The sequence below is a fragment of the Anneissia japonica genome, unplaced genomic scaffold (assembly GCF_011630105.1).
Source record: "Anneissia japonica isolate Jap-2015-1 unplaced genomic scaffold, ASM1163010v1 scaffold8250_len11960_cov131, whole genome shotgun sequence".
Classification (NCBI taxonomy): Eukaryota; Metazoa; Echinodermata; class Crinoidea; order Comatulida; family Comatulidae; genus Anneissia; species Anneissia japonica.
The window spans coordinates 1-11,443 of NW_022751666.1; the positions used below are offsets into that span (position 1 = coordinate 1).

The 11,443-nt window shown below is 32.6% G+C and overlaps 1 protein-coding gene and 1 long non-coding RNA gene across 2 annotated transcripts; one reads left to right on the forward strand and one right to left on the reverse strand.

The window, feature by feature from the left end:
• The first annotated feature begins 2,664 nt into the window (after nt 1-2,664).
• On the forward strand, nt 2,665-5,367 carry LOC117121783 (tripartite motif-containing protein 2-like). The gene is made up of 2 exons (XM_033267092.1): nt 2,665-4,258; nt 4,511-5,367. The coding sequence occupies exons 1-2, from the start codon at nt 2,797-2,799 to the stop codon at nt 4,966-4,968; spliced, it is 1,920 nt and encodes a 639-aa protein (XP_033122983.1). The 5' UTR covers nt 2,665-2,796; the 3' UTR covers nt 4,969-5,367.
• A 2,005-nt stretch (nt 5,368-7,372) lies between these two features.
• LOC117121784 lies at nt 7,373-9,370 on the reverse strand. Its single transcript, XR_004447625.1, has 3 exons — nt 9,204-9,370; nt 9,041-9,105; nt 7,373-8,713 (listed from the first exon to the last, which is right to left on the reverse strand). It is a non-coding gene; the product is annotated as an uncharacterized LOC117121784 (long non-coding RNA).
• Nucleotides 9,371-11,443: the final 2,073 nt, after the last annotated feature.

Below are 11,443 nucleotides of genomic sequence, written 5' to 3' on the forward strand. Positions count from 1 at the left end.
TCTTATCTATAATTTAGCCATAACGTCATTTAAGTTTCCCCTTAGCGACACTACTTTCGCCTTAAGGTACTTTTTTCAACCCTCTTCATTGTTTTGGCTTCCCTTTATGGATAGATCTAAGCTGTTTAAATTTACGTATTACTTGTCACTTGTTTTGTTAGTTGTCCTCTGTCTTGAGGGCATTAGACCGTCATTGACAGTTATCAGTTGACATATACACTGCTTTTTACAAAGAGAGACAAGCAACTTCTCTGCAGTATTGCTTTGTATATATTTCTTTTGTATTTTCAGTATAATAAGGCATACTTATTAATTTATTATTATTATTTTCAAATTTCAAATTATTTATTTTTTATTTTTTAAATTATCTAATTAACCCAAGGCGGGACTCTTGCAGTTACTCTCTTGGATCTTGGAGCTCATTATGGGCAGAGTCACTCGCTTACCTGATCAGATTATATTGGACCTTATGCACAACTTATTCAATGATTGCACAGAGGTGGCGAAAGTGGGGGGGCGCCAGGGTGCATTATTTCTTTTTCCCATACAGTTGCGGCAGAAAAATTATAGAGGGTGCTATTTTAGGTCAGTTAGGAGAACTGATATGCATGAATATGCATAGAGTCTCACCTTTGCGAAACAGAGTCAGTGGTGCATCGAGTTTTATGCGTGGATGAATGCTATGGAGTCACTAACCCAAAATTTCGTCAAATAAGCCTTGGTAGTCAAGACAGTGTAAAAATTGTAGTTCTACATTAGACACATTCTATGTACGTAAAAAAATTAAAAAAGAGTAAAGGCTAATATTGAATCTGGCACCGTATTTGAGTAGGCCTTGGCCTATGCCTACAGTAAGGCTTATACAGTATGACATGTGTGTTGTAGCAATTTTCTAGTAGTACTGATTCTGAAGGAAGTTTAAAAATGCTCAGAAACAAATAACTAATACTTCAGACACAGTTAACTTACAATTTTACAATTAAAATTTTTTTATGAGAAAATATAAAGATATTTAATATTCAATTGGGTAGACCATGGAGGAAATAGACACAACCTAAACAGTATGTCATGTGTATAAAATATTGAAAATTAGTGTTTATAATATACCTGCTTGCTATATAATCTATGCCTTTATTCATATTGAATATGAACGAAATGTTTGTATAGAAGTCAACAAAAAAAAATATGTAGAATTGTACCTGTGTGTCCGAGCATTTCTAAACATTTCTTTAGAATCAGTAGTAGCACTGTAGTAGTTAATTATTGCTATACTTTACACTACTCAAACAATCGACCAGAAATTCAGCGCTGCCCTTTTACAATTTCAAAGACCACATTGTATGTTAATTAATTACAGTTGATGACATAATTAATGTTGAAATATTGAACCCCAACACGATGGCGTGCATTTCGATACTTGAAGTATGTATTATACTATCTTGTAATTACAGTAATAGTCAATTACGGTATTTCACTCTGTATCAACTGTATACACTTTCCTCTCGACAGACTACCATGGGATTTTGACCTACCCTAACCATGGATGGATTAGTTTAGTTTTTAAACTAAGTCCTCCATGCCCTAACTACACCGTAGCTTTCATATTCCACAAGCAGTAAACACCACACCACTTTCGTGACTGGCGATTAGTGTCAAGCATACATGCATTATTCATGTTATTAGTTCACCTAAATGACCTTAAATAGTGCCCTCTATAATTTCTGCCTGAACTGTATGGGGGAAAAAATAATGCGGCCAGGGCCACCCCTCAAGAAGAAAAACCACAATTTGCCAAGAAGAAAAACCACAATTTGCCAGGAATAAAAAAATTTATACATATTTTCCACATACTAGTAGACACTAAAATTGAAACCCATAAATTCTCAAATGTTTCGGGGGCTTCACCCTATAGACCTCCCCCCCCCCCGGGACCTCTTTCGGAACATTTTAAGCGACACTCGACCACTCCCACTTTGCTCTTGACAGCAAAATCTTCCATCTTGTTGGGAAAAAGAATCTAAGGGCCATGTTCACCTCATGCTTTGGGGACCTCAGACATCCTCTAAATATAAATCATCAAAAGTAACTTTTTAGGAAAAAAGTTGTTGAGAGCACTACTAAACAATGTACCATCATGCCATTTATTTCAAGTTTCATACTTGGCTACATACTATCAAGGCTAGAAAGCTAATGGCCAGGTGGTACAGTAAGTGGGAATATGTCCTGTTCAGGGGTGGATTTGCCGCCCTAACACCCCCCACCCCCGTTTGAGAGGTTGAAAAAAATTTAAAAAAAGAAAAAAAACGTTAGCCCAGAATGCCTCAATGTTATTTTCGAGCATCTAGAACTAAAAAATTTAGCGGGGGCATGCTCCCGGACACCCTACAGTACTGTAGTTCAGTGTTGTCTCGATCGGCCAAAAGTTCGCCGCCCCTACCTTTTGGACATCTCTGGATCCGCCCCTACTGTTTTTTTTGTTTAAAGCTTATTACTGGTGATTATGTAGCATTTTCCCATAAACACAGATTACATCTTAGAGTTGGGGAGTACCATGATGACCATTTTAGTATTGACCAGGACAATTAATGTTCTTGTGTGTTGTCTTCCAAGTCTCGTATATTTTGAGAGTGGTGTTTACTTTGCATTTTAAATTATTTTAGACCCTATACAAAATAGGAGATAGGAGCCATGACTTAGGGTCATCAGACTATATTTGCATAACATTATTATTTATCTAGTCCAAATGATAATAATTATATTAACTATTATTTATATTTCACAGGATATCAATTCAAGATGGCTACCAGTAAGTTGAATCAGTTTCTGGAACATGTTGATGAGAAGGTCTTTGAGTGTACAATCTGCTTTAAGAGACTTCAAAATCCAAAATCCCTCAACTGCCTCCATAGTTTCTGTTTGGCATGCCTGGAAGATTGGGTTAAGGAGAAGGGTAAGCTGACTTGCCCAACTTGCTCAAAATCATATCCCATTCCAAAAAGAGGGCTTGAGATGCTTCCACCAAATACCTTTCTAAATAACTTATTAGAAACTATCGAACAATTTTCACAGAGTGATCACATAAAATGTAGTGTTTGTGAAATGGAAAGACAAGTAAAATACTACTGCCAGGATTGCAGACAGTACTTGTGCTCTACTTGTAGTGATCAACATAAGAAGTTTAAAGCCATGGCAAATCACAAGTTACATATAATGGAGGATGTGCAATCAATGAGCCCCTCTGAGATGACTTTGTTACATCCGCCTCTGTGTTCACATCACAGTAAACCTTTGGAGTTCTACTGCACAGATTGTAAAACTCCAATCTGTGTGAACTGTACAATTATGGACCACAAGGAATGGGAAGGAAAACACAAACCAGTCAACATTTCAGACGCATTCCAAACATTTAAAAAAACTTCAGCCACCTTGGAAAAATCTGCCCAACACTTCATAAACAAATTAGAAGGTGGTCTCAATGCTGTTATCCACAATGCTACAAAATTACAACAAAATAAAGACACATGTTTAATAGATATAGACAATCATGTAGAAGAAATATTCAAAAAAGTAAAAGAGAATAGAGACAAAATTAAAAATGAAGTAGAGACAATCTATAAAAGAAAAAAGAAGGTAAATGATGTACAAATGGATGAATTTAAAGCAATATTATCCGATATAAAAACAAAACTGTCTTTTCTTAATCAATTATTGAAGAGTGATGAAGGCACTGCAATGCAGTTAAGTGAAACAGTAATTACAGCACTCATGGACAGAATAAATGAATTACCAAAAACAGAGCCAGATGATAATGGAGAAATTTACTACTTCATAAACAAACAGCAAATGACTTCATTGAGGCAATGTGCTATAGGGACTGTAAAAGATTTTAGGGCAGCAGACTGTTTAACACTAAAAGGAGAGGAATCAGTGAGCAAAGATCAGACAATTATAGTCAAAATAGTCAAAACAGATGAACATGAAATATATGCTAATCAACTGAAGGCAACATGGACACAGCCTACAGGGGAAACCAACATCTCTCAAGTTCAGGAAGATGACAATGGAGATTATTTTGTAACAGAAAAATGCACAAGTCCAGGAGTTTGTAAACTAGATGTGAGTGCTGATGATGAACCAGTTAACCAATCACCAATGACAATCAAAGTAGAAGAGGGAAGATTAGTAAATACTATTCATATAAATGCAAAATATATTATAGATGTAGTTAAGTGTGAAGATGGCTCCTTACTGCTTTCATGTTGGACAAATAAAATACTCAAGTACAAGCAATCAGGAGAATATATTGGTAAGGCTACACTACCACAAGGTGTGAAAGTTCACAGAATGTACAAAATGAAGAATGGTAACATAGCATTCAATGATTGCGATGATAACAGACCTATCACAATATGCAATATGAATGGTCAGGTGATTAAAACAATTAGTGAGGGAGTATTGAATACACCATATTGCATTCATGTGGATGAGACATCAAATGTTTTGTATGTAGCAGGTGGGTTCAGAGACTGTGTGTACATGTTTGACATGAATAATGGCAAGACCATCAAAAAAATAGGGTCACAAGGTACAAAAGAAGGTCAAATGAGTAATGTCATTGATGTTACTCTTACTAACCAAGGACACCTTCTTGTATTGGAGTATGGCAACAGTAGATTACAATTATTTAATAATGAGGGAAGGTTCATAAAAGTCCTTGTTGAAGCGGGTGATGAGGATGGTGAGGTAAATTCTCCAAGTGCAGTAGTAGTTGATGAGGATGACAACATCATTATATCAAGTGAACGCAAACTACAGCTATTCAGTAGTGATGGAAATTTCATAAAAAGAATTGATAAATCAAAAGATGGAATCAACAATCCATGGGGATTATCCATTATTTCATATCATCCAAGGAGACTTGCAGTAGCAAATACTGGTGACAAAACAGTCAAAATATTCAATTATTAAATATTGACAGTCCACTTGCTTCACTTGTGTGTTTTCAACAATTCAAATTTATAAGTGTAGGAATATCTACATATCCATTATTTCATATCATCTACATAGAGTTAAGTTATGGATCTTAAACTTAAAATAATTATTAAATACAAAAGTTGGCATAATGATTATAAACCTGTTAAACAATAATACAATAATCTGCAAACCTCAGTTGTTTTCAGTGTAGTTCTCATCAAATTTGAATCACACACTATTGATCTTATGATTTTATATTTTTGTAGTGTAAGTTTTTAATCATACAGTATAATGCATATACATGTTATTTTCTTGCATATTGATTTTACTTTTCAATCTATTGGGGCATTTTTTGTAATCTATCAACTTGTATCTCTTTGATTTTCATAAATTTTGATATTTGCATGTTTCTTTATTTTTTTTTAAATTCCTGTATATTTCCTTTTTGTTTTTCTGTATAAAAAACCTAACAAGCTTACAACACATCCACATAGAGTTAAGTTATGGATCTTAAACTTAAAATAATTATTGAATACTAAAGTTGGCATAATGATTATAAACCTGTTAAACAAATTACAATAATCTGCAAACCTCAGTTGTTTACAATGTAGTTCTCATCAAATTTGAATCACACACTTACCTTATGATTTTATATGTTTGTAGTGTAAGTTTTTAATCATATAATGCATATACATGTTATTTTCTTGCATATTGATGTTAAACATTTTACTTTTCAATCTATTGGGGCTTTTTTGTAGTCTATCAACTTGTATCTCTTTGATTTTCATAAATTTTGATATTTGCATGTTTCTTTATTTTTTTTTTATTCCTGTATATTTCCTTTTTGTTTTTCTGTATAAAAAACATAACAAGCTCACAACAGAGTGTATATTATAAACACACCACACAGGCATTCATATCCATAAGAATTATTCTGGTATATATTTAATTTTTCTTACAAACTTGAATCTGCCTAAATAATCTGATTCAAAGTGGTGTGACAGGGAAATATTTAAAATTAGGGGGGGGGGGAGGGGTAAGCATTTTATTATTTCATTATCATAAAAAGGATATACTGTATATGATCTAGTAGTTAAGCTTAGCTTTAGTTTGCATTCATCTTAAATGTAATCTATTATTCAACCAATAAATTTATAGATACTAATGTGTACTTTGACAAAAAAATATCTGAATCTGATTCGTATGTACAGTATAATAAGCAATTAGTAGAGCTCTGTATAGTACACTATAGGAAAAGTATTATACAGAGGTTGGATTCAATGCTTGCAAAAATTTGCTGATGGCCTGCAAGGCCTAAAGGAAATTTTTGAATGCATTAAATGTAACCTAATTTTTTATCAGCGTATGATGCATGCTCTACTAATTCCTTAATAAGTCAATCGCCGTCTTTTCATTTCAGTTTTTTAAAACCAACAGTTGCTATAGTGATATTATCAGTATACGTGTGCGTACAGTACTTATATTTAGCTGAGCGTATGCTGTACGCGTTTAATTAACTACACATCAGCAGTACAGTATGGATACGATGAATAATTATTGTAATTTGGGTTGTGTTCGAAAGAACTTGTTTGTAATGAGTATTTTGATAGACTTTCGTCAAAGAAATAAACATTTTTCAGCATTTGAGAGAGAATACAGTCACTTACCTCTTTGGTCGGTGCATGCAGACATGTAAAATCATGCGATGATATCATAACTAGGCTAGGTCTAGTATTAAGAGGAGTCCTGGGCGGCCTCTTGCCTGGCTGTAGGAATACATATATATGTCTTCCTTGAGTCTTTAAAATAGGTCTAGAATATTCCTATTAAACGATCAGTTTGTTGAGTTTATGAGGGTCCATTGATTCAATGAATTCCTTAATTGTTCATACTTAAGCCCCATTCCCGGCAAACTTTCATTTGTTAAGAAAAATCTAAGTTTTGTATAATGTTATAAATATAATATGGAATTGCTAGTTTAACTGAATTTAGACATTCCTAAGCATGAAAAAAATGTAAAATAAGACTAAGATTTGATTTTTTGTGTTCCACACAAAAAATAAATGCGGATTTATTTTTCATGTTTGGTTTTGCGATAGGTCGTGAGAGGAAATATCGTAGGCGCCAAAAACATTAGCCTATCCAGCGCTGCTAGGCTAGGCCTAGCCTTACATCGATTTAGGTTCTGTTATCACACAAAAAAACGGCAGACATGGTATTTTCCATTGCTAGTATTGACACTTGTGAAATATAATATTTCATAGGAATTATTTCAAATTTGTTAAAAAACTGACTGAGATTTTGACACTTAAACAAACATATCTCGGCTGTAATCAAAGGACCGCATTGTGCGAGAGGCGAAGTATAAAAACTAATCTCATTAGAGAAGGCGCACTTTATTGACTGTATAAAGTATAATGTTTTTAAACTTGTTAAAATATTTGATTATTGAATATAATATACATAGAGCTGAAGTTATGTTTTTTTTTTAAACTGTTAAAATATTAATTATTCAACACAAATGATATCTATAGTGTTTACAGTAGAGTTCTCATCAATTTTGAATCACACACTATTGATCTTATGATTTTATATTTTTGTAGTGTAAGTTCTTAATCATATAATGCATATACATGTTATTTTCTTGCATATTGATGTTAAAAATGTTACTTTTCAATCTATTGGGGCTTTTTTGTACAGCCTATCAACTTGTATCTCTTTGATTTTCATAAATTTTGATATTTGCAAGTTTGTTTATTCTTTCTTTAGTACCTGTATATTTTTTCTGGTTTTTTGTATTAAAAAAAACCTAACAAGCACACAACAGAGTGTATATTATAAATACACCTATGGGCATTCATCCATTAAATGAATAAGATGCGATGAGTCAGATTGATTATTCTTGTATATATTTAATTTTTCTTATAAACTTGAATCTGCGTAAATAATCTGCTTCAAATTAGTGGGAGAGGGATATATTTAAAAGGGGGTTTGTAAGCATTTTATTATTTCATCCTCATAAAAAGGAATATACTGTATATGATTTAGGTAGTTAAGCTTGGCTTATTTTTTTGCATTCATCATAAATCTTAATCTGTATACAACCTAATAAATTTATAGATTTTCATGTACACTTTGACAATAAATTATCTGAATCTGATATGTATGTACAGTATAATTGTTATTACTATATATGATTAACAGCAAGCTTAGCTTTTGTTGAAATTTATTTGTAAATGTTAACCTGCATTAAAACCAATTCGATTTTATATTTCTTCATTGTATACTTTGACAATAGATCATCTAAATCTGTATAAATGTCTGTATAGTATAATAATTGCTATTCATTTTTGTGGCTTACTTTGTACACAGACCCTATATATTGTATATAGGGTCTGTGCTTTGTACAGTTCTACTGTTATCCAGTACACAATAGTGTGTAATCATGTATTACAGAGAACTGCATATCATGATCACTCAAGATTGACCCTATGATTAGTTCTTATCACCAAACAAATAATACCCTGGACCTCAGGGAAGAACAGTGTAAAAATACTGAGTATCCAGAATAAAGAAAGATTTCTAAAAATACTGAGTATCCAGAATAAAGAAAGATTTCTAACTAACAAATCAAATATTTGATCATACCTTTCTTAAACATATTTGAAAATGTCTGATGGATCTCGGCGAACCAGATGATACAGTAAATACTAAGCTCCGCCTCCTCCTCGTCTGTGTTCTGATATCAACAAAATAGAAAAAAAAGAGTTTCACAAGTCATCTATTTGGTGTTCCAGATACTCTTTACAATTTATTATTATAATTATATTGAGACAAAGGAAGTTTCTTCTTGCTCAAAAAATGAAAAAAAATATGTTAATAACTATTGTTATAATTTTAAATGTGCCCAGAAATTTTCATATTGCTTTTGATTTTATGCTGGTACAACACCTACAATTGACTTGATATTAGAATACATTATAAATAAACAAATTAAATAAATGCATTTCAAAGAAAAAAAAAATAATAATAAAAAAAACTGAATGTAAAAAAAAAATGTCCTCACCTCTTGTTCTGTTCTACTCTGCAGTACTTTGCTTGTTGTATGATCCTCTTAAAAACTATCAGACCCTATACAAAATAGGAGATAGAAGCCTTTAATTTCTATAAGGTCATCAGATTGCATGACCTTATTATTTATCCAGTTCAAATAATAATAATTATATTACCTATTATTTAAATTTCACGGGAAATCAATTCAAGAAGGCTACCAGTAAGTTGAATCAGTTTCTGGAACATGTTGATGAGAAGGTTGATGAGTGTACCATCTGCTTTAAGAGACTTCAAAATCCAAAATCCCTCAACTGCCTCTATAGTTTCTGTTTGGGATGCCTGGAAGATTGGGTTAAGGAGAAGGGTCAGCTGACTTGCCCAACTTGCTCAAAAATCATATCCAATTCCAAAAAGAGGGCTTGAGAAGCTTCCATCAAATACCTTTCTAAATAACTTATTAGAAACTATCAAACATTTCAGACGCATTCCAAACATTTAAAGAAACTTCAGCCACCTTAGAAAAATCTGCCCAACACTTCATAAACAAATTAGAAGGTGGTCTCAAAGCTGTTATCCACAATGCTACAAAATTACAACAAAATAAAGACACATGTTTAATAGATATAGACAATCATGTAGAAGAAATATTCCAAAAAGTAAAAGAGAATAGAGACAAAATGAAAGATGAAGTAGAGACAATCTACAAAAGAAAAAAGAAGGTAAATGATGTACAAATGGATGAATTTAAAGCAATATTATCCGATATAAAAACAAAACTGTCTTTTCTTAATCAATTATTGAAGAGTGATAAAGGCACTGCAATGCAGTCAAGTGAAACAGTAGTTACAGCACTCAGGGACAGAATCAATGAATTACCAAAAACAGAGCCAGATGATAATGGAGAAATTTACTACTTCATAAACAAACAGCAAATGACTTCATTGAGACAATGTGTTATAGGGACTGTAAAAGATTTGAGGGCAGCAGACTGTTTAACATTAAAAGGAGAGGAATCTGTGAGCAAAGATCAGACAATTATTGTCAAAATAATCAAAACAGATGAACATGAAATATATGCTAATCAACTGAAGGCAACATGGACACAGCCTACAGGGGAAACCAACATCTCTCAAATTCAGGAAGATGACAATGGAGATTATTTTGTGACAGGAAAATGTACAAGTCCAGGAGTTTGTAAACTAGATGTGAGTGCTGATGATGAACCAATTAACCAATCACCAATGACAATCAAAGTAGAAGAGGGAAGATTAGTAAATACTATTCAAATAAATGCAACAAGTATTAGAGATGTAGTTAAGTGTGGAGATGACTCCTTACTGGTTTCATGTTGGACAAATGAAATGCTCAAGTACAAGCAATCAGGAGAATATATTGGTAAGGTTACACTACCACAAGGTGTGCTAGTTAACAGAATGTACAAAATGAAGAATGGTAACATAGTATTCAGTGATTGCAGTGGTAATAAACCTATCAGAATATGCAATATGAATGGTCAGCTGATTAAAACAATTAGTGAGGGAGCAGAGAATACACCACGGAGCATTCATGTGGATGAGACATCAAATGTTTTGTATGCAGGAGGTTGGTGCAGTAGCTGTGTGTACATGTTTGACATGAATAATGGCAAGACCATCAAAACAATAGGGTCATATGGTACAAAAGAAGGTCAAATGATAAATGTCACTGATGTTACTCTTACTAACCAAGGACACCTTCTTGTATTGGAGAGTGGATGTTTAGGTATTGGAAGAAGTAGATTACAGTTATTTAATAATGAGGGAAGGTTTATAAAAGTCCTTGTTAAAGCGGGTGATGAGGATAGTAAAGTAAATTCTCTAAGTGCAGTAGTTGTTGATGAGGATGACAACATCATTATATCAAGTCAACACAAACTACAGCTATTCAGTAGTGATGGAACTTTCATAAAAAAAATTGATAAACCAGAAGATAGAATCAACAATCCACAGGGATTATCCATCATTTCATATCATCCAAGGAGACTTGCAGTAGCAAATACTGGTGACAAAACAGTCAAAATATTCAATTATTAAATATTGACAGTCCACTTGCTTCACTTGTGTGTTTTCAACAATTCAAATTTATAAGTGTAGGAATATCTACATATCCATTATTTCATATCATCCACATAGAGTTAATTTTATGAATCTTAAACTTAAAATAATTATTGAATACAATAATATCGAAATATAAAGTTGGCATAATGTTTATAAACTTGTTAAAATATTTGATTATTGAAAATGATATACATAGAGCTGAAGTTGTGGGTTTTTTTTTAAACTGTTAAAATATTAATTAGTCTACATAAATGATATCTATAGAGTTGAAGTTATTAAACTGAAAACATTAATACTGTAATCTGCCAACCTCAACTGTT